This window comes from Platalea leucorodia, assembly GCF_965183815.1.
Source record: "Platalea leucorodia genome assembly, chromosome: 2".
Classification (NCBI taxonomy): Eukaryota; Metazoa; Chordata; class Aves; order Pelecaniformes; family Threskiornithidae; genus Platalea; species Platalea leucorodia.
In genome coordinates this window covers 124,360,147-124,383,899 of record NC_138824.1, presented here as the reverse complement: position 1 = coordinate 124,383,899, position 23,753 = coordinate 124,360,147, and the positions used below count along the sequence as shown (strand labels likewise).

Here is a 23,753-nt window from a genome sequence, read left to right as displayed (position 1 = left end):
AAATCACCACTTTACAGCTCTTTTAAAGAGTTATCTGTTCTTGATTGCTCAGACTCAGCCTAGGCTATTCTGGGTGAAAAACTGGCAATCCTAGCTAGTTTTAAAGGTCAGCCTTAGAGCAGTACTGTGAGTATACTCTTTTAGTATGTTTTCATATGTAGCATAACAAGATTCAGGACCATAATTACTGGGCATCAGAACAGACAATAATCTTCCCCAGTTAGAAGATGCAGACCTGCTTTTAGTGTTAAAAAGTATTTCTTATGCTTCTCTTCCCATGCTTTCTTTTCATTTGGCATTTCACTATCCGTACATCCCAAAGGTACTGCTTAGTTTGGGGAATAACGTTGTTCCTTGTGCTGCAGAGATTGTTTTGCCAGTGTGGACTAGACATGTGCTCCTCTGTGCTTGGCTTTTGCCCACGAGATCTTTTGATGTTGCTGGTGACCAAATGTAAATTACATTTGAGCATGTGGGTAAGCAATGAGGATAAAATAGGAGGTTTGCTGTGTGTGCAGTGTTGCGAAGTGGAAGAAGTTAAGATTATGGCTATATATATGAATAAACAATAAATTGCATTGTCTTGGAAAACTTCAGCCTGAAGAATGTATTCTGTAGTTACTTGTCGTGTGACCAATAGTAATAGCTTGCAGGCAACCAATGCTAACTAAAAAAATTATATGTATGTATTAGACTTTCACCATGTCAGACACAGGATATAATTGCAGATATTAGAAATTAATGCTCAGGTGAAAGGGAACAAGGACTTTGAGTTATTAATAATGATTTTCAGAACACTGTGAAACTTCCCAAAGCCTAGAGGAGACAATGTGATACAATAGCTTAAAGAAAAGAAAAAAAAAAAACAAACAGGCTGACCTGGATAATTTCAGGCGGCTCAATCTTACATTGATCCTAAGAGGTGCAGGAAGAGGAGAAAATAAGGGGGTAGTCAATATTCGACTTTTTGTTCTTAAAGGATTAAAGAAGGGTAATACGTGCAAATCAGTGTAGCTTCATGGAAAGTATATCTGGTCTAATTTGATACTCTTCTTTAAAACTATCAGTATTATCAGCCACCCTTGTAAAAGTAATTTCACTAATGTAATGCATTTTTAATACCTTTTACCATGTGATTGGTACAGCACGATGCATTGGCTAATAAATTTAAAAAACACAACCCCCAAATTCATCAAAATGGATAAAAAAGAAGTAGCTAATTGATGTCCACTTTTATTCCCAGCTCGCAGTCACAAAGTAAGGGATTTTAAGTAGGTATTCTGAGTACTAATTTTTAGCCTGCAATATTTTAGCTTTTATTACAGGGAAGAATTAAGTATTAGAAACCTGTAATGGAAAATTCAAATTCAAACACTTAGTTCATTAAACAGAATTACAGGAGGACTTGTTTAAAGTGTATTTCAGTTTCATCTCCTCAGCCAGTCCCATAAGAATACAAGGTCTTCAAAGCCCTGTATGGGAAGCAGCTTTAGGAACAGCGTTGTAAAGCCCAATGGGTGGAGACTGGACCCAAATATGAATCAGTTTCTGTTCTGATAAAGATACATGATATTTTCTGTGTGCTTCTGTATGAATGTTGAAGACCTGGAGATGAGACAAGCTAACTTAAAAGTGAAGATGTTTTAGCTTTAACAGAATGTGCCAGCTGCTTCCCATCAGTTCCGGATCGAAGGAAGGAATTGTCCATCTGCCCAGAGATTTCTTTCATAAAATCTAAATTATAGGCATTTTCACACCAACTATCAAACTCTTAAGCACCAGCATTGAAATAGATGCTGAGCCAGAGATGATTGGGACCCTAGTAGAAATAAGACAAATATTATAACTTAAAAATTATTGAAGTAGTTTACCAAGGATTATGGTCAGTTCTTTAATCAAAACAATAATTAATTAGTAATGAAATACTATTGAACTGTGTTTAGCTAAGATTTTCTCTTCAATATCAGTGCATGCATTCTAGTCCAATGTAATTGTTGCTGGATTCTGGGTTTTGAATCCTGTTCATACATAATGTATGTGTCAAAGCGGCTCATGGGAAGAAGTGATTAACTCCATGCAGATGCAGTAGGAGGTAATTTAAGTTCAGTTTGCTGCCTTGAAACTGTTCCACGATGTCTGTAGTCTTACGCTGTCCAAGTGATCACGATTGTTTTCAGGTTTAGGCACCAAACTATCCTGAAGTTTGGTAGGGAGCATTTAGCTATTGATCTTCATCAGTTTTTTTCCAGCCGTCTTCCCTATCTCCTCTAAGGCCATATGGTACCATATAGTTTGGATAGAATTAAGCAAGCTGCCAGTTAGACCATTCTGCTGTTGAACAACATATCAAACCTAGAATTGATCAGGTTTTCTTTTGGAGTAGTCTGAGGAAATGTCCTTATTTTTGTCTGGATCTGGGATGGAATTATTTTGATTTGGGATTTTAAGTAATTTTTTCATTAAAACATTAGCAAAACATTATTGAAAAAGCTGTTGTGATCTTCTGTCCATGAAAAAAATAAGTACAGATTTGTCTTTTTCCAGTAATCCCAGCGTACAGGAAACACACTCAACAATTTTCTTGTTGTTCTGACAAACTTCTCAGCACTGGCAAAAGCAGGGAAACATTTTTGGTGATATAGTTGTCACTGATAATTAGCTTATCAAAAGGTATTTTCCTAATCATTTCTCTTTAGATAAATGTCAACAGATCTGAATCAAGACTAGATTAGAAGGATTCTGACTACGGACGAATCTTCAGGCTGACCTGTTAGCTGCCACTGAGAAGCCTGTTTGTTATCCAGTACCTGAGATACTCGAGAGTGTAATGGGAACCAAACTGAAGCTGACAACGTGTTTGGAAAGGTTATTAACTTACTATTATGAATATGCAGCATATGGTGATCTGAACTAGATTTGAACTAGATTTAGCTCTGCATCCACTTCTAGTCCCCACACCTAATCCCTCAGCATTTTGCTTTCTAATGGAGAATGATTTCTTGGGAGATGTAGCATCTAACTGGGAAGTTTCCATCAGTGCCAGCCATGTGCTGGGTTTCTGTTTTCTGGGAAGATCAAAAATATGCCCCCCTTTTTCCTAACCATGCAAGTCAAACATCCTGTAATTGTAAGTAATCTAAGTAATTGTTTTCTGCCTTTGATATCCTGCTGCTTCGGTAGACAATGACCCACCGACAGCCTGTAGTGGGGCTGAAGCTGCGTCTCCTTGGTGCTTGTCTCTTGCTGAAGATGGTGTGGAGGAGGGGGAGGAAGGTAGTTTAAACAGTTTTTTATCTCTATTGGATCCCTGTCAGTAAGGGGAGGAGGAGGTGAAGAGCAATGACCTGAGCATAGCAAATGCTGTTGCCCTCTTGCATCACAATTATTTCATTTCTGAGGGGAAGTTAGAAGCAGCAGCAGCAATAAAAGCAGCAGTTTGTGCCTCGTCTTGCAGAGCAGCATCAGCAGGCATCTGTACCATGACACTCCACTGCATGCGTCTTTTTCTCTTGCTTCTGCTTGGTTCATGGTGGCCAGACTCGGAGAAGCATGTGGTGGGAGCTGTGAAGGTCAGGGAGCACTATATAGCTGCTCAGATCACTAGCTGGACCTACAAACCGGAATCTGAGGAAAAGTCCAGGTAACAAAGTACAGGATAAGAAGGATGAAACTAGTCCTCTCTTGTGACTGAAAGTGTTTTATGTCTCCTGTGGAATTTTAGAGCCCAGGAGGACTTTAGAGCCTGATCTGTTGACTTCGGAGGAACTTGTGTGACTTTAAACAGCCTGATCTGAGCTGGAGCCACGGAAGTATTAAAAGCTCCTTTTTATTTACTTCGTTAGTGGATAGAATTATTTTTATGTTTTCAGAGGACTTTTGTTAAATATGTTCCAGGGCTTGCTTTTGTCATCTTCTGTGAGGGTTGATGGTTGTTGTTTGTTTGTTTGAATGCAATTATTTTAGGTATATGGATTTTGAGCAATGTTAAGTTGAGCCATGGTTTGGTAAGATTTCAAAAACTTCCAGACTTTAGACTTTGCTGAGGGAATAAATGTGTTCCAATTTGGATACTATCACTTTCGCTTAAATCAGAGCCTGGTGAACTTTGGAACTAGCTATGTTGTTTCTGAGTTGTTCAGTAGTTTTTGTGAAATGTCCATCCTGAGTTCTGCTGTGTAAAGGTTGTAGGATCAAGCATTGCTATACTTTATTAAGTGAAAATACTAATTTCCATTTTTTTTCAGATAGCATTGCAGAATGGCCAGCCTACACGCATACACCAATCAAGCATATAAAATATCTTCTTTGTATTACCACTGTTATCCTTAGGATTGTAAACACTGCAAGTGCAATGCTACAGATGACAAAACTTGGATGTAATTTAGAATTCTTATGCTATGTTCGCTATAGTCACCGTACACAGCTTTTATTTGGTCATGAAATGGTACAAACTACTCCTACGTTCAAGGGTATATTTGGATACTACTGCATTTTTTTTATATTGGTGGATCGCTTGTTTTCTTTATTTTTCTTTAGCTTGTGATTATTTTTTTTTTTTTTATGGGTATTGCATTTCTGGATCCTATGGAAAGGACATTTCCAGTTAAGATTTAGATTTTTTAACTATTCTTTTTTTTAAGACTAATTAAAGCAAAGTTTCTATGATTTCTAAAACTCCCCTTGGAAGTTTAATAGAACTGGTATAAGCATAATGTCAAACTGGCAAGACAGAAGAAAGGATTTAAATGTAGGAATATGAAGCCAAATGCAATTTAAGTATTGATCCAGGCATGTGAATTTAGTAGTTAGAATTTCATTCTCATCTGCACTGGATGCATCAATATAAGCATAAACTGCTGTTTCATTAAATGTCCCATTGTTGGTAGATGGTTTTCATGCAGTAGGGACCCACAGGCTGCCTCAAACCTCCGCTGAAATACTCTGTGATTAGCCAGGAGTTTTTCATACACAGTGTCTCTTGAGTATTTAGAGCAAGTCACATCCTGAATGGGTCTGGTTAACTTTGTAGAGCTTGTAGAAATTTAACTCAAAAAAAAAAAAAAAAAATCAAAATAAACCCCAAACAAACAAAACCCCAACAGCCACAAAGATACTCACTAAGGAAGAGCTAATGGCTTGGATCCAAAAGGAGTTTGGGTATGTAACTTGCTGTGTCTAATATGTCTAAGTACAGTGTAAGAATCTGATACTTTTCTGCTTTTGGTTCTCAAAAACTGAAGAGAGGCTGAAAAGAAAATGGGTTCTTCCTGAACTATTTCCTTAATTTTCCAATCATACAGGCTAGAAAAGGACACTTCTCTGAGTGTCAGTCATCTCATCATTGCAGAGATTTATTTGTTGCCATGTGCAAGTGATGTTTACAAGACACTTCAGAGCAAAGTGGAAATCTCTTATCTGTGTGCGCAGCCTTGCCGCTGCCATTCCTGACAGTTATCTAACTAGACCTGCTTGTGTAGTCTGAGATTTCTGAAGGCTTCGTGAGCTACGGATTTTGTTCCTTCTAGCTATACAAGTGGTGCTGATAAATTTCCTCTTCCACCGCGTAGTCTGATGTGCGTATTCTGTTGAACGTTGCCACGTTGAACATTCTGTTGAACATTGCCACGTTAGGGCAGCGCTTGTCGATGAAGGTTATGGAGCGGGCCCTTCTCCTTTAAAGAGTGAAACAAAATTTTATCAGTGACTTTGAAGCAAGGAGAGTGAATTGAAACATGAACTGCTTCTGCCTGCCTCTTCTGTTGCGAGTGTGTGTCGCAGAGGGATTTACAAAAGATCTCTACAAAAAGACATCTCCCCCTTATGGGCCCTGGATGTCACTGAAGCGAGCTCACTGTTATCTCTGCCCAGCCTCTCTGGGCTTGAGCAGCCCATCAGCTGCCCGCTATCAAATGTGCCTGAAAGGGCATTACAAAAAAAGCAAGTGGAATTACTGTTGGATCCAGTCATCATACATACTGTAAGAAATCAACCAATAAATGTGAAACTAAATACAGGCTATTATCCCTCCAGCCCTCTTCTCATCATTATTTCCAATCCAGAAGTGTTATGTGCTGGTTTCCTTCTGCTTGCCCGAATATTTTCTAAGAAAACATTGTGTGGTCTGCTGGATGCCTGATTCATTTACATAACAAGACTAAGGGCACTTGCAGTGTTTCTCAGACAGCAATTTTGTGACTTGCTGCGAGATCCTTTGTTGTCAGGGAACAGTTTTGTGCTTGCCTCCAAGGTCATTGCTGCTACAGGAGCTTGCTGTTAATGCTGTTGTAGAATCATTGTGGTGAGTCTTAAAGTTCAAGCATGGGGCTGAGTAAAGAGAAATTCAGGTTTCTTTCACTGTGTTTTGTCAGACGCTTTCTAGGTTAAGCATGGTCAAGACATCTTCATCTGTGTCCTAAATGGACAAAACAAAGACATCTTCATTGCAGAATCAAAAGGACCTATAGAAATCACCAGCAAAATCAAGGGTAAACTGTGCTAGGTACTGTAATTGAATGTCTAATATGAAATGGCCTAGCTCAGGAACATCGTAGATTCACTAGAGTAAGAGCGAGAGGGGAAGGCACTACAAAGAGTTGGACTCTGTGCCTTGCCTTCAGCAAAATGTGCAAGGGATGAATTGTAATTCCAGGATTCGTTTTCTGAGATATCTGTTAAACAGCAATGGCATCTCTGGGAATCTTTGTCCTTTTAACTTTTTTTGTAACTCTTTTGGTTTCAGATTGGAACGTTCAGATCCTGTGTTTAAGAAAATCTCTTACAGAGAATATGAAGTGGATTTTAAAAAAGAAAAGACAGCAAATATATTTGCAGGTAAGCAGGAAAGAAATGTTCTGCTTGTTTTTGTTTGTTGCTTGATAAAGCCAGTAACAAGCTAAGCAAGCCTGTATTTTTGTGTCGATTTTTTTGCACATAAACCAAATAGGCACAGGGGATGAGGTCTCTGCAGTGCGCTAGGCTTTCAAAGGCCATAGAGAGGTTGGATTTTCAGAGGCTGGGGCTCAGTGCTATCTGCAAATTAATTGCACGGTACAAAGTAGTTGCCTTTGTTTTCAGCATCTGATGAGACTTCCCATGCACATTTAGACTTGTACGGCACAGTCACGGTGGTGACACTATAAATTCACATGGAAGGAGCCTAAGGCCTGAGGCTAAATATGTTTCTGATAGATCAGTGGAAAGGAAAAGAAAAACTGAGATTGGGTGTGAAAGATGTCCCCTTGCCTTTGCGTCTGTTACTGCTTGAAGACACTTTAAATGGATGGAGGCAAGTTCTTGTACTTATGCCATGCATAAGTATGGTACTTGGGTTCTGATACTTATGCAGAGTACTTACATAGTCTGTCTGCGCTTCATATTAATAGATAAAATAACTTCAGACGTTAGATGTTCAGATTTAGATTTCAAAGTACATGTGCGTGAGGTTGGTGATATGAAGTTGTTCCAAGTTTCCCTGAAAGGTCTAGCCTGTGATCTCATTCCTTCCAGTTTTGTTTGTGTTTTCTGAAACTGCTTCTTTCTTTTCAGAGAAAGAAATTTACAAAATAGTTTAGGAGGAAAAAGAATAACAAGCCAAAGGTTGTCTTAGCAGGTTTCTTCCATTGCTGCTTTTTGCCACGTGGGGAGTAGGGCTACAAGCCCCTCTTGACACCTTTTGCAGGCTATGCCTCAAGAAATTTGCAACATGGAACGGATTATTTCTTTAGGTAACATTTTGGGATTGAAAGAGCTTTTTGTTCTGTGACTTCTGGCATTTGAGAGTGCTACTCAAAGAAATGTTCTTGAATGCCTTTCTCTAAACTCTTAAACTATAAAATGTCTGCCTTCCTAAACCTGTTTAATTAAATTGAAGGATTCCTGGAAATTCCCAATGAACCTCAACATGACCCTTTAGATAAATTTTCTGTATCTGGAAATAACTTTTTTTTTTCCCCCAAATCTACCATTTTCCTGTGAGTTTTTTAAGTGCTAGTTGCCAGATGTACGATTTATAACATTCCTGACTATGAGCTGCAGATTTTAAATCCCCACGTGCCTTTTTACGGGTAAATCTTCATTGCAGTAGTATTACATTCTCTGACTGTATTAGTTTTGCAACTTGTACTTTGACAGCTCACATTCCCTAATGGGGGGAGAGAACTCTTCGTTTCACTAAAGATATTGTTTTGCTCACATTTTCCTCTCTCTATCTTGAATAACTACAGGACTTCTGGGACCAACTCTGCGTGCTGAAGTGGGAGATACTTTAGTAGTTCACCTTAAGAATATGGCTGACAAGCCAGTCAGTATACATCCCCAAGGCATAGTTTACCAAAAAAGTGCAGAAGGTAAATACTATAAAAACTCCATGTTTTGTTCATTTCCTTGTAGAATACTGCATGAGATATTGAGAGGGGCCCAGACCAATGTTTGAGGATACATGGAACACGTGTATCTGTTGATCCTGGATTAAAACTTCACACCCATTGTTAGCTCCTTTCTTGTTCATCAGTGTAACACTAGGAATACGAGTGTCATCTGACGTGCACAGCTTCCTGACCAGCTGCCTGTGTGCTAATACTGTTTCACAGAATCACAGAGTGGTTGAGGTTGGAAGGCACCTCTGGAGGTCATCTGGTCCAACCCCCGTGTAATTGCAAAATATTCTATTTCAGGACATGTAAACTCTTAAATACAGGTCTTAAAAAAAACTTTTCCGAATCCCTTGCAATAGCATACATAAAGGCATTATTGGTAAAGGCAGTTGACAGCGCTGATTATGTTGTTCTGATACTCAGCATTTCATGCTCAGCTTTGTGGTGTTTTGCTCCTGGAACCCTCATGAGACTAGCAAAAAGAGATCATAAACTTGTGACCAAATTGAGAGTTAAATGTCTGCACTAGCACAGAGTGAGCACCCTGCCCTGGCTGCTGAGCCAGAGCTCTGACCTGCAGTTTACAAATTTATTCAAGGCTTTGTTTGTTGTGTCAGTACAGAAAGAGTTTTGCAACCCCATCTCATGGAGTTGAACAGAACATGTTATTGGAAGTGATAGGCAGTTCAGTTTGACTATCTTATTAATGTGCCTTTTGCACCTAGGATTTTGATTTTCTGGCTCCCCTTTGTCATATTGCAGATTTGTTGGATATGGTAGGCATAGATATGAGCCATTACTGCCATCTGGATATGCAGTGCACAAAAGGTCTAAGGCAGCAAGGCAGTGCTAGCCTGTGCAACGGCTTTGTGAGAGGCAATTAGGAAGTCGACAAAGTGGGCAGTATTCCTCCACAGAGTATCAGTGAGCAGAGGCTGAAGCTTCATGCCATCCTAACCCTAGTCAGACCGATGAAGAGCCCCACCTTTTGGCAGTGATGACAGTTCTAGGAAATCTGTAATCTGTAAGGAACAGGATGGTAGACTAGCTACTCTCCACAATGTGAGTGGAATCATGAGTTATAAGCTAAAGTATCATATAGGCAAGAAACAAACCAAGCTTTTGGAATTGATTGTAGGAGGACATTCCACGTGCTTTAATTGCTCTTTGTCTTCATGCCACCCTACTGACTCTTTTCTTGGCAGGCTCCCTGTATGATGACAGAACAACAATTGCAGAAAAACAAGATGATGCTGTACTTCCAGGCCAGATCTACACATATGTGTGGGATATAACAGAAGAAGTTGGTCCAAGAGAAGCTGACCTTCCATGTCTTACTTATGCATATTATTCTCATGAGAACATGACAATGGATTTTAACTCTGGTCTGATTGGAGCACTGCTTATCTGTAAAAAAGGTAACGAAATGCTTTAAGACTACTATAAGGTAATATAGTTTAATTTCTTAACGTAGTTTAATTTCTTAATAAAGTTAGGGTTGTATGATAATGAGGGAAGATAGATTATTTTCCTTTTCACATCTTTACATGCAGTGTAAAGTAAATGGTTTTCAACATCTTTCTTTTAGCTGTTAAAGTTTTTAAATGCCAGCTTTCATGCAGATCCATCCTATAATTATAGGATGGACAGAGACTGCTATAAATAGATACATTTGCCTGTACTGGTTGCATTTGCAGTTGCTTAATTGCTAAATATAAGACCTCAAATTTCCTGCCTTAGAATAAATATTTTTAAAGCTTCATTCAAAATGGTTCAGCCATTCCAGAGAATAAGGCAGGAAATAATTGGTTTACCCATACCTTTTAAAGGCTGTCTGATAAAGACGCTGTAGCGCACTCTCTTCTGTAACAAGGGTTTGAAATCACAGAGCAGTCTGTCTTTTGCTAGTCATTTGAAAATATGGCCAAATTTGAACAAATTACAAGTCTCTGAAAATTGCTTTGCATGCAATCAGGGACTTGAGATTTTAGCAGTTTGAGTCATTGAATTCCATCTCCACTAATATGCACTGGTGTCTTGTAGGATTTGTAAATAACTACTAGGACCATGCCACTGATTTGAGGGAAGTTTGAAACAGCATACCGCTGTGTAAGCTACTTAAACTACTTGCTGGTCCCTTAAATCCTAAATTTTTACAAGTTCTATATCCTTCTTTTAGTGAAAGCTCTGTGAGTTATTTAGCTTTATTCTCTTTCCCTGCAGTTTGAGTCAGACATTTTGTATAGACTGCAGACTGCGTGGACTTGGACCTTGAAGCTTTCCTGAAAGTGAACATAAAACTGGTTCAGTGTGGGTTGTACAAGGGCACTCTTCTCGCTGATAGATATCCATTTAATTGCAGAACACACCTACTCATATCACCTCAAAGGAATGGCATTAGTATTAATTATGTTCTCCTGAAGTTTTTTGAGAATTAGTGCTTTTAGTATTATCTAGGACTCGTTATTTTCCTGTTTCTTGGGTTTTCTTTCTTTGTGTTCATGTGTATGTGTGCGTTTTATGGCATACTGTTGGAGTTAGTCTAGACAAATGCTTTGGAATTACTTGCTTTCCTTCTCAGGCTTCTCAAATTCATGCATATATTGTGGGCTTGAGTTGGATATGAGTTTGAGATGGATTGGTTTGACCACTACCTTCAAGACAATTTGAGCATATGTTTCTGGCAGAGCAAAGACAAATGGCTAACTACTTAAATTTTTAAGATTTCCGAACAGGGTTTCTTTGACTGGGCACTGCATGGGGTAGGTGTGCAACGTGCCTGTATATTTGGTCTGGCTGGTATGGAGTTAAGTTTCTTTGCAGTAGCTCATACAGTGCTGTGTTTTAGATTTGTGGCTAAATGGTGTTGATAGTACACCCCTGTCTTAGCTATTGCTGAAGAGTACTGGCACAGTGTCAAGGCTTTCTCTTTTTCCTGCTCAGACCTACCCAGCTAGTAGGCCAGGGGTGGGCAAGAGGCTGGGAGGGGACACAGCTGGACAGATGAACCAAATTGGCCAAAGGGATATTTCCTACCATGTAACGTCATTCTCGGCAATAAAAACTGGAGGCAGAGGAAGAAGCAGTAGTGCAGGGGGAATGAGGAGTGTTGACTACCAAGGTGGCTGTTCCTGAGAGACTGGCTGGGCATCAGTCTGCTTGTGGGAGATGAGTGATTTCCTTTGTGTTGCTTCGTTTTTTTCCCCTCTTCCCTTCATCTGTTGAACCATCTTTATCAACCCACAAGTTTTCTCACTTTTTTTTTTTTTCTTCCTGTTCTCTCCCCTGTCCTACTGGGGGCAGGGAAGCGTTGAAGTCGCTGTGTGGGTGCTTGGCTGCTGGCTGGGGTCGACCCACCACATTAACAGCAGCATAGGTGGTATAACCTGGGAAGGTTATAAAAAGTGGACTTTTGAGTTAAAGCACTGACTGAATGTTCTTTGCATGACAAGCAGATAAATTCCTCTGTTGATCTGAGACTTCTTTTGTGCAGAAAAACAGGACTTTGTAGCCTCTCATAAATAAAAAGGATTACATTAAAGATGACTGCTTCCACTGCCAGCGTCTCTTCCTAAGTAGAATAATCAGCAAGCTCCCAAATTTTTAGTTCCTGCAGTCCAGAGGGGCATCTATTTTAGTCCTGGATTACGCATTGAAAGTAGCAAATGGAAGTTTTGGATGTGAGCAATCTACAGAAAGAATCAGTAAAATCACACCAGTTCTGTGTGGCATGTCCGGAATGAATTTTACTTGTTGATAGAAATCACACCTGTATCACAAACTCAACTAGATGGTTTTTTATAACCGATCCAATTCAGCAATATTTGTCAAAGTCTTTTGTATGTAAAGGTGGTTTGCTGAGTGGTTGGTTTTATTTCCATCATTCTTCTCCTCACCTCACAGACTCAAAGGAGAGGCCAGTGTCTGATTGTGGACAGAAGGCTGTTTGGCACTCCCATTCATTAAGGCAATCCCTACAACACATTGCCAGAATTGTCTAAGACAATTCATTGCATGCTGTTTAATCTCCCGTGGGATATTAGACTTTTGATTTCATGGTTACCCAACCCAAAAGTACTTTCAGAAATAAAATCACTTTATGAGCATTCTTAAGGTCTTGTTTTGGTCAGGCTCAGCCAGTACATGCTAACAGGTGAAGCAAGCTCATTAAATATACATTAATGCCACTACATTGATGTGAAAACTGCTTTGCGTGTGCTTCACATTAAGACCTCTTGTTTCTTCTTCATAGGAAGCCTAAATGAAGATGGGTCACAGAAACTTTTCGACAAGGAGTATGTACTGATGTTTGGTGTGTTTGATGAAAACAAGAGTTGGCAAAGATCAGCGTCACTCAAGTACACAATTAATGGCTATGCTGATGGAACATTACCAGGTATTGTTCAGGCTTACGTGGAATTAAATTAACATTGCTGAAGACTGAATATTACCTTTGGTTTTTATGCAAGAGAACAGGAATGTGGAGGAATGGGATACAGCCTTTCTTAGAACATGTCTGTGAGCATCTAACATCTAGAAAGAGGAACTGTTCTGCTGGAAGGAAGTCATGCCATATTGCTGATAAGAACAACAAGATTACTTCTAAGAGTTCTGCTCTAAGAACAGGATTACTAACTTTGAAAAATAAGAAATCCTTTTTTTTTTTTTTTTTTTTTTAACTCAGGTGATGGGGGGAGAGCGATGTGGTTAAGTGAACTACTGGTTTTGCAGCATATAGAACATACTAGGTGAAGAACTTCCTGGAAATGGAAAGTCAGTTACAATTAAATTAGACAATTAAGTGGGAAGTCAAGGAAGGTGGTAATGGGGTTATTCTGTGGCTAGTGTTTTCCCCTTGTTCTCCTAAGGAGCTACTTTCATATCTCTGTCCAGTCCAGTAAGCAAATACAAAAGACTGTCTTAGGTGGGGTTTTTTAAACAAATATTGGATAGGGTAGTTACTGTCACTAGATACAACCTCATTCTTTAGCTTATATCCTTGCCTGTTTCTTTTCTTTTCTCCCCCCGCCCCCAAACAGGGACAGATCAGCTTTCCAAAAGAGGCTACTGGTTTTCTTCCTTCTTCCCCAGCTCTCCTGCATGTAAGGTTTAAACACTTACCTTCCACTGACATACAGGATTTTGGTATCTGTTCCATTTACAAGCTTCTGAAACTTCCTTTTGTTGCAAATACTGATCACAGGAGTCAGAGATTTTTTTTTTTTTTAATGTTTTGAGCAAAGATTCACTTCAGACCTAGTGTGCATAGGGAACTTGCATGATTTGCCTGTATTCTGAACCCTAATCTCATTTCTCTTTCAGATTTAGAGGCTTGTGCGTATGACAACATTAGCTGGCATTTGATAGGAATGAGTTCCAAGCCAGAAATTTTCTCCATTCATATCAATGGCCAGTCCATGGAGCAAAGACATCACCGAATTTCTACTGTTAACCTAGTGGGAGGAGCATCAACCACAGTAAACATGACAGTGAGTGAGGAAGGAAGGTGGCTGATATCTTCTCTTGTCCAAAAGCACCTGCAAGGCAAGGAAACATCTATTTATTAGGCAACTGTAGAGTTGTCCTTCTCTTCTTTAAGTCCCAAATGGCTTCTGCTGTTTTGCAATGGTACAGTTACTGTGTTTCAGATGGTTGTCATTTCACTAAGAAACCACTGGAGAACAGGGCGTTCTGCTGGAATAAGAAGTGCACGGTAAACTAAAAGGCGTTCTTATCTGCAGCTTTACTGCTGTGTGCAGATCACAGAGCAACAGTGCATCAGTACTCCAGCGTGTAAATCTCTGTGAGCTGTTCAGATAAGCGCCGTTATAAAATGAGTAAGGAACTACCTGTTTCCTGAGAAACTGAGAACTTTCAGCTAAGGGTCACTCAATCTGATGAAAATATTTCCTGTTAATCATTTGAAAATGGCTATCTCTCAGCAGTGATCAGAATTCTGTTGTAAATAATGAGATAAATGATAATGAGATAAATGAAATAATGAGAGCTGGAAGACATGGGTTTTTTTAAAAAAAAAAAAAAAAAAAAACAAACAGGAAAAAAGCTTTCGATCTGTTCAGCTGGTATTCTCAAAGAGGGCTAGTTGAGAGAGCATCTGTATTCCATTTGATTAATATGGGCTCCTTGGAAAGTTCCCAGCCTATATATAGTCTACATGGATGCAGCCTTTTCAAGCCTGAAAAGATGGCCATGAGATGAACAAATGCTTGCTGGCAGCCTTAGCTAAAGAAATGAGAAATGCAGTTGAAGTGGTAAGGGTTCATACAATGGAAAATCACTATGGTACTGTTTCTTCTCAATCAGCTGGAATGCATGGGTACCTCACTGTAAGAGACTGTGGGGACAAAGAGGTGAAGAAGAGTCGTCTCTCCTATAAAGAACGTCTTATGGTCAAAAGCTGGGAATATTTCATTGCTGCAGAAGAGGTTACTTGGGATTATGCCCCAAGTATTCCAGACAGCCTTGATAGGTAAAATAATACTTTGTCAACATAATATGGAATGTTAACATGAAATCACAGAATAATTCAGGTTGGAGAGGACCTCTGGGGATCCAATGGCAAAGTTGGATCCAGTTACACAGGGCCTTATCCAGTTGAGTTTTCATTGTCTCCAAGGATGGGGACTCCTCAACTTCTCTGGGCACCTTTGCAACCTCACAGTGAAAAAGTTTTTCCTTGTATCTAATCAGACTTTCTCATGTTGCACCTTGTGTCCATTGTGTCTCATCTCTTCACTATACAACTCTGAGAAGAGTCTGGTTCTGTTTTCTCTATAATCTCCCATTTGATAGTTGAAGATAAAAATAAGATGCTTCCTTAGCCATATCTTTGCATGACTGAATAAACCGAGGTTTTGCCTTTATGTCACGTGTTCTAGCTCCCTGAGCACCATGGTGGGCCTCCACTGGACTCTCACCAGGAATTTCTGCTATTTTATCTTGAAAAATGTAGCTGCTTCTTCAGTTTGTTTATTTCTTGCATGTATACCCTATTAAATTAAATGTAAACTCTGATACTAATTGGTCATATGTGATGCTAAAACACAAATAATGTTCCAAGCTTCTTCTTACCTAATTTAGGTTAGAATTGGGGTGAAGAGCATTAGGTTAGTTTAGGGTTTGGATTTTTTTTCAAGCAGTGAGGTTTCTACTAGTTGCTTGAGTATTCTGTATTCTAACAGATGTCACTATTCAAGTTTTGTTGGTCATTTGTATTTTCCTTTATTTTTAAGACACTATAAAGCACAGCACTTGGACAACTTCTCAAATCTCATAGGTAAAAAGTATAAAAAGGCTATTTTTAGACAATATACCGATGCCAGCTTCACTAAACGTCTGGAAAATCCTCGTCCCAAGGAAACTGGAATCTTGGGCCCTATTATCAGAGCTCAACTCAATGACAAAGTCAAAGTAAGTAACATAAATTCAGAGATAATTTATACTACAGCATAGTTTTCTGGTGGGCAGAGATACAAAAGAACTAGTTTGATGTGGGTTTTTAGTCAAAAAATATAGCTAATGTTATAAATATTGGCCCTATTAAAAGTTATGATCACAAGTGACAGTGTCTAGCTTAAATTTTTCAGCATTCCCTCTATAGTTTCCATGATGGTGTTTTATTTTACAACATAAACACACTTCGTTCATACTTTTTGTAAAATATATTTATATGTTGACACTGGTCCAAAATGGAAAAAAGCTAGACCCAGATGGACTTCTCCAGAGATTTAGATGTGAGGCCAAACTTCATGAGTCACTCATTCCTTACGTTGTTATTTTTTCTGGCTGTTTCAGACAATAATAGAATAGTGTTTTTAGACAATAGTTTTCATAGTTAAGTGTTCTTTCATAGAGTTATGAAATGAAACTACAAAGCACTTGCATTACAAGCTTGTGCTGCTGTGACATCCACTTGTCTTTCTGTTGTCACTTAATGATGCATCACAAAGTTTCATGACCTTTAATTGCCACCATGACTCTGTCTCTGAATTTGAGTTTAGCACATTTCTTTTTTTTTTTTTCTTTCTGATTTCATCAAGAATAGGCAGGACATTTTGCCTTTTCCTCCCATATCCCCTTTGGGTCTTGGAATCTGGGACAAGATTGGTTTTTAAAGCTGTTTAAATTTTTCTCCCATATTGAAGGTTCTTACGAGCTTTAGTCAATAACTTCATATTCCCTGAGGTAGCGTGTGCCTAGTAGCTGGAAGAACAAGTGTTCTTTTTAGATTTTCCAGAGACCAGATGCAAGAAGCTGAACTTCACTCAATAGGCTCTACAAAGCCCAGCAGCAGGGTACCAGCAGCATTTAGACTGTGTGTTTATATTATCAGACAATATTTAAGACATCTCTTTGCCTTTCCAGCACCGCCTGGGCTGAAACCAAGCAAATTTCACTGTAGTTGAAACTGTTATGTATTCAGACAAGGATTTGCTGAATAATAAATTCTTTTTTTTTTTTTTTTTTTTTTTCATTTGCCTATAAATATAGATTGTATTCAAAAATAAGGCCAGTCGACCCTACAGCATTTACTTCCATGGAGTGACACTTTCAAAGAGTGCGGAAGGAGCTGATTATCCTCTGGATGCCACAGGTAAGAAATTTGTGAATTACATTTTGCATACTGCTAACTGTTGTGGAGGGTTTCATTGCTTTGAAGGCGATGCTGTGGCTGGGAGTGTGCCTGACTGGGAGACCTCAGTTCTCTACTCTGCCTCTGCTGACCTGTTGTGTTGCCTTATAGAGAAACCAAGGTATTAGCTGCAAAGCATAGACAAATACGCTTTTTTGGTGTCTTAGCTTTCTGTTCTTGTTTGTGATTTGAGAGAGAGACAAAAGTTCATGCTGAACTTGTTATCTCAGAGGTACCTTGAAACTGCACCAATTTCATTAAAAGGTGTTATATATGTTACATAGATGTTATACAAAGATCTGGCTCTAAGTTTGTATCATTACTGTTCTCCTCCTCTATTTTTCCTTAGGCAATGAAACCCAGAGTAGAGGAATTGAACCAGGAAAGACATACACTTACGAATGGAAAATTGCTAAAACGGACCAACCCACTGCACAGGATGCACAATGTATCACAAGGCTATATCATAGCGCTGTAGATATTGAGAGAGACATAGCCTCTGGACTGATTGGCCCACTTCTGATTTGTAAAAGTGAAGCATTGACGCAGAAGGGTGTGCAGGTAACATGTCTGGCAACCTCTTAGAGACAGATTTTGCTCAAATAATGTTATTTGATCTTCAGCGAAATTGGTTTTGCTCCTCTTGGAGACCTGTTGCATAGAGAGCAATTAAAACAATAGGCTCCTGAGGAAATGACTTGAAGAAACAGTCCTCTAACTGTCCACAGCGGTAGAGGAATTATATTCTCATTTTCTTAGCAAGAGCAGCATTTCAATAAAAGGTCAGCCTGACTTGAAAGTCTGTTTCTAGACTTTGATAATAAACTTTCCTGCTGCTATTATACTTTCACACTCTAAAGACATTCAGATCTGGGCTGGTCCCTTTCTGTAACAGATATAACTCGACACGATCTGACAATCTCGGGCAGCACTGAATCCAGAGCAACCCAAACAGCATGGGAGAGTTCTAGGAGAGCGGTTCTCTCTGCCATCCGTTGAAATCTTGCTTGTCAAAGATTTAAGCATCACTTGAGAGAAAAAAATGTCAAAAGCTTGTGTTCAGGTCAAACCAGGAGGCTGGCTCTTTTACAGAGAGCCCAGTCGTATACCATCTGCATATCAGCAGCGCTAGTGGCTTGTTCGGTGCTCCACCACAGATCGGTTGCAGTAGTAAGATTGTCACCCTGAAGTCTTGACCCCCTACTCCCTTTCACTTAGCCCTTGGATCACGCTTACCACAACTCTGGTGAAGCTTATATCACTTACATAGTAAGTAAGAAAGATAGTAGGAGTGAGTCCTTACTACATGTCTCTGCTCATAAAAATGTAACTGGTGTGTTGATTGTCTTTCAGAAAAAGGCAGATGGGGAGCAGCAGGCAATGTTTGCTGTGTTCGATGAAAACAAGAGCTGGTACATAGAGGATAACATCAAGGACTACTGCAGCAACCCTGCCAGTGTTAAAAGGGATGATCCCAAGTTCTATAACTCAAACATAATGCACAGTGAGTGGGATATCAAGCTGAATATTATGAAAGCTCACGTGAACCCGAGCAGTCAGTGACTGCTTGTTCTCAGATGTAGTGCAATCAGGGAATTCTCAAGAGAGTTAGTGAACTTCTAACCATGCCAGGTGGCACTGTACAGAAATACGGAATATTTTAGGGACCAGGCTGGTTCTGGACCCTGAAGCAAAGGCAAGGATTATTTAACTTTGAGTCAGCACCCCTCTGCCTTAGAGATACTATTTCCAGAGCTGGAATCTCCATCAAGGCTATTGTGGTTTCAGCCCTGTGCCAGTCTATTTCCAGGTGCAAATGTGAGTCCAGTTCAGTGGACTGACATCAAAGAACAGGAGATTTTAAAAGTCTTACTCTGAAAACACTGAGACCACTTCTATTTTCCTTTCCTTTTAGCAATAAATGGCTATGTGTCTGACAGCAGTGAAATCCTTGGATTTTGCCAAGATAGCGTGATTCAGTGGCACTTCTCCAGTGTTGGCACTCATGATGAGATTGTCTCTGTTCGCCTTTCGGGGCACTCTTTTCTGTATCAAGGGAAATACGAAGATGTGTTGAACCTTTTCCCAATGAGTGGAGAATCGGTCACAGTGGAAATGGACAATGTGGGTAAGTGGTAAAACTATAGTGTTTGACAGCTCTTCGAAGACATTTTTTTAACCTCCATTCTATAAGGACTTACCTAAGTAGGAAACAAAGATAAACACAGTGCTGGAAAATGTTGAATCATTTCCCAGTGCAACTGATGCGTATGGAGTTTTGTTGGCTACACAGACTTAACACACCGCATAATTGCGTGCTATACCGAGGTTCTTTTTGTTGGGGTTTTTTTGGTTTGTTGGGGTTTTTTTCCCACTTCACAATTAGTATTGGGGTTAGCAATGATCATTTTGAGACAATTATAAGATTGTCCTTGGAAGCTTGGAAGCAATCAAGTATCAACTCCACTGTATGACTCCCAATTTTGCCACATACTTGTTCACCCTGAGTTAGCTAAAATGGGCCAAGACTGTCAAATTAGGCTAGTCATTACTGGGCAAGGTGGCTACACCTCACCTTAGGCTTGTGGTCATTTAGCAGCAGTAGAGTCTGCCTGACTGAATTGGATCACTGGTCCATCGGTATACATCTCAATGTCTAACTAGGATTAAAACCATGTCTTGAAAAGGTGACACTAAAACCTGTGTAGTTCACACTTATGGAATTACCTGCAAAAGGACAGAGATTCTTCCTCATTGAAGGCTGTGAGTGTTTAGCGATCATTCTAAAATCCCACAAGGTTTAGGTATCCTTATCCTATTTAAAATACCAGTGGTTTTTTGTATCTTATCTATTTAAATAACAAATTCTTTATGTCCTCAAAGCTTGTTTTCAGTGATTGCAGAGCATCAAGACCTTGTAAGTTAAAAATGCGTTGTATGTTAAGTGTCTTTTATTATTCAAGACTAAGGAATCATTAAAACTCCATCAGATTTTATGGAAACATCCCCAGTAATGAAGCTGTACTTTTGCTTGATTCTGGTATATGATCTGTTTTTTCAATCTAGGGCATGTTTTCTTTTGTAAATTTGCTGTTGTTAGAAATAAGGAGAGCTATGCAGGTCACTTCAAACTCTGATAAATACAGAAAAATTGTGTATGTCCTTTTTAATAAAAAAGGCTGGTTTTCTCAAGCTCTGTTAATTCTGTCTATTCTGTCATTTCTGCTAGGTCCAAATTTTAACAAGCAAAGAACTTGATTTGATGCTGTTTAGGGAAACAGATTGTATTTTGTTCTCTGCAGATCCTAGTTTCAAATGGAGAACTTATCTTCTGACTAGGTTTTGGAGGGATTATTAAAACCTTTAAGTTAATCTAAGATGCCTCAGATTGGCAGCTTAATGTTTTGTGTCCAGATTGGAAATTCAAATTACTGTATTCCTTTAAAGATCATCCTTTATGCATTCAAAAGCTTTTAAAATACTATGTTTGTCAGATGTTTGTCAACGTTGTGTCTGAACTATTTGTTCTGTTCAGAATGCTCTATCTGTGTGGCAATGCATACAACTCTAAGGGCAGGACAAAATTAAAACTTTATCTCAAAAGATCCCCATCTTAGATCCAGATCTAAACACAGGATCCTTTATATTGTTTCTTTTTCTTTTTCGTAGCCATCTCTTTCATGGGTTATGTTTGGACTCAGGTCCTAGGTACAGCTTAATCTGTGGAGAAGAGCTCCAGCTTTTAGTATTTATGTATTGTATATGTACATTATATATACAATATATGTATATTTATGTATAATGTGTTTATTTATATGTGCTATTGTTTATTAACATTTATTAATTATTTTTCATTGTAATGAGAGCTCATGGAAATCCCAGATGAGGATTAGCACTCTGCTATAGTAGGTGCTGTAGAAACAAACCCAGCAACTTGCCCTGACCGCTTACACGATAGGCAATGTCCACTGTCATAACTACTGCACTTTAGAAAAACACTTTTATTTCAATTGCAGGTACTTGGCTTTTAGCGTCCTGGGGTACCCCAGAGATGAGTTACGGCATGAGGCTGAGATTCAGAGATGCCAGGTGTGACTATGAGGAAGATTACACGTTTGTTGTGGATTTCACTTACACCAAGACTGATAAAAAAGCTGTTTCCACCTCAGTTGAAGAAGAGGTGCAGGAAGAAGGAGGAGATAAGGAGGATTCGGATTATCAGGATTACCTGGCTTCTTTTTACTCCATCCGAAGCTCAAGGAATGCAACAGGTGATGAAGAAAAACAAAACCTTACAGCACTGGCCTGGGAACAGTATGAAGGCACTGATGCTGCAAGTTCTGAAGTGGTGGCTGACTCAGGTCTGACAGCTATAAATAGCAGTGAATCCACAAGCACCTATAAGTTCTTAGAAACTCGTATCACTCCTCTTCCCCTCATCGAGGCTGAAACATTCCAGTCAAATCACACATCAGTCACAGCAGAAGCGGACTTATTTTTAGCTAGCACAAGTGATGGAAAGGCTGACTTGGTATTTGAGAATAGAAGCCAAAGCAATTATGAAATGGATCATAGTAACATGTCTGCAGGTGAACACTTGCTGAGCAGTGGGGAAGGCCAAATGAATGTTGCAGAAGACCTTCCAGCTGATGGAAAGGACAGTGAATTTTTTTCAGAAAAGCATCAAGAGGAAAGCACCAGAAGAGGAAATTATAACATTAACAATAACAGGAAAAGGCGAAACTCACTGGCCATTAAGTTTTACTCCATCCAAAAGATGAGTGCCCTTCTAAATCATGTACGAAATAAAAACACCTCACTTTCTAACAAGACAAGTGCACCTCCTTCTGCGCATCATACAGAGAACACATCTGAGAGAGACATGGCGGGAACTGGCCAGCTTCCAAATGATTATGATGATGATGATGAACTGGAAGAGGAGGAAACCAAGATGGAAAATGCCATGCATGGAGTTAACTTGACACTTGCTTTGGACCTCATTGTAGGAGATGGGTCTAATGCATCCAGCCTCTCTGAAACCAAGCTATCCAAAGATAAAAAAGCAGACACTTCTTCTTTACATCATACGTTAGGCAATATAAGCCCTAATTCCAGCCCTGCGCTAGTGAAGAACTTACTAGAAGCATCATTGCCCAGGGCTGGGAAATATTCATCTAAAATGACAAATGAGGAATGGAATTTGGTGTCTGCAAAGGGGAGTCTGGGACTAGAGGCAAATTTAGATAAATCTGTTAATGGTAAGTTAAATCATCGTGGCAGAAATGGTACAGCATTCATAAATAAGAAACATATGACGAAGTATCAAGGGTTCTCACATCTAATGGGAAAAAAACAGAAAGGGAGGCACATGGACCCAACTCTGAAAGGAAAGGAGGGGAACAAGAATAATACTTTGAGTACATCTGAAACCTTCATCAAGATCCGAAGGAAAAAAAAGGAATATCCAAAAATGACCCACTTGCTGAGCCCAAGGAGTAAAAAGCCCCAAAAAATCACCAATTCTATGGCAGGGTTTGGCCGTACATTGTTTCCGGGTGAGGCCAACCACACGACGCTGCCATGTTGCTCTAACACCACAGGGGCACCCAGTGAGGCCAACCATACAGTGGACCTGAGTAGAGCCAGGCATGGAGAGTCGCAAAATTACACGCTCACCCCACGGCAGCTTAAGCCATCGATCACGATTGGCCTTCCCCAAGAAAATGGAGACTACGAATATGTTACGGAAGGCTATTACAGTGAGGAAACATCAGGTGGTGAATACGAATACCATTATGTGAGCTTTGATGACCCATACATGACAGACCCAAAAGTGAATATCAACGAACAACGTAACCCAGAAAACATTGCTGAACATTACCTGCGTAGCAAAGGGAATGAGAGGAGATACTATATTGCAGCTAAAGAGGTCTGCTGGAACTATGCAGGATATAAAAAAAGGTTTGGCTAAATCATTTGCTTTCATTTTGCACACCCTCCAGATACATACTAGCAGAGTGTTGATTCACGTGCTGATAAATTTAAGAGCATCTGTAATGTGATTTCCAACATTTCAGTTGCAGAACCCTAAGATTTTTCCATGGGAGGCTGGGACCCCCTAGATTGTCATAGAGAGAGGTTACTATAATCAAGAGCAACACAACTAAGAACTCTTTTTTTTTTTTTTTTTTTTTCTCCCCCCCCCCTTTTTTTTTTCCCCTTAACCCCCTTTTTTAGACTCACTAGAAACACTCTTTAAAACAGAAGTTGAAAAATCCACTGTAAGAGGTCAAGAGGGAAACTTCCAGTTAGTTTTGTTATACTTGAATGACCTGTTGTACCTCCTTCCTCCTTGAGTTTCTTGGATTCTGTAGTAGAGACAAGATAGAGACCTCCTTGTATAAAGTCTTTCCAGGACTTTAATGGACTGCCTGATCTAATACAGGCAGGATGTTCTTATAGGCAGGATGAAATCACAGCTTCTAGCACTAGCAAGAAGTGGTTCTGGTGTCTCAGTACTCTATTGTGAAATGGGATAATAGCACTTTCCAACTTCACAAGGCTGCAGTACTGAAAAATACATGAAAGATGCAGAATGATTAACCACACTGGTGACTGCCTTAAAGTAAAAATGAAGCTGCATGAATTACTGCATTGTTGTTCCTACTGTTCAGAGAAATCAGAAGGTGACTATATCACAAACCCTAACGTTGACGGGGTTTCTTACA

At 39.4% G+C, this 23,753-nt stretch overlaps 2 protein-coding genes across 3 annotated transcripts in view; both read left to right on the top strand.

The window, feature by feature from the left end:
• The window catches only part of ATG3 (autophagy related 3), a 35,559-nt gene extending 28,758 nt beyond the window's left edge, over nt 1-6,801 (top strand). Inside the window, exon 14 of one of the 2 annotated variants that reach the window (XM_082304584.1) lies at nt 6,740-6,801. The gene's annotated coding sequence lies outside the window, so the exon portion shown is untranslated. Of the gene's footprint in view, nt 1-2,696; nt 2,793-6,739 lie in introns of those variants that run through there. The other variant, XM_082304583.1, reaches the window with a different exon arrangement.
• The window catches only part of LOC309586911 (thiamine transporter 1-like), a gene marked incomplete at its 5' end in the record, with an annotated part of 56,526 nt that continues 35,496 nt past the window's right edge, over nt 2,724-23,753 (top strand). The window contains 13 exons of the mRNA XM_082304579.1: nt 2,724-2,865; nt 6,740-6,831; nt 8,223-8,345; nt 9,578-9,790; nt 12,625-12,768; nt 13,695-13,916; nt 14,697-14,862; nt 15,626-15,803; nt 16,884-16,986; nt 17,375-17,586; nt 18,379-18,529; nt 18,941-19,153; nt 21,042-22,986. Coding sequence (XP_082160705.1) covers nt 2,828-2,865; nt 6,740-6,831; nt 8,223-8,345; nt 9,578-9,790; nt 12,625-12,768; nt 13,695-13,916; nt 14,697-14,862; nt 15,626-15,803; nt 16,884-16,986; nt 17,375-17,586; nt 18,379-18,529; nt 18,941-19,153; nt 21,042-22,986 — 3,800 coding nt within the window. The remainder of the gene's footprint in view (nt 2,866-6,739; nt 6,832-8,222; nt 8,346-9,577; nt 9,791-12,624; nt 12,769-13,694; nt 13,917-14,696; nt 14,863-15,625; nt 15,804-16,883; nt 16,987-17,374; nt 17,587-18,378; nt 18,530-18,940; nt 19,154-21,041; nt 22,987-23,753) is intronic.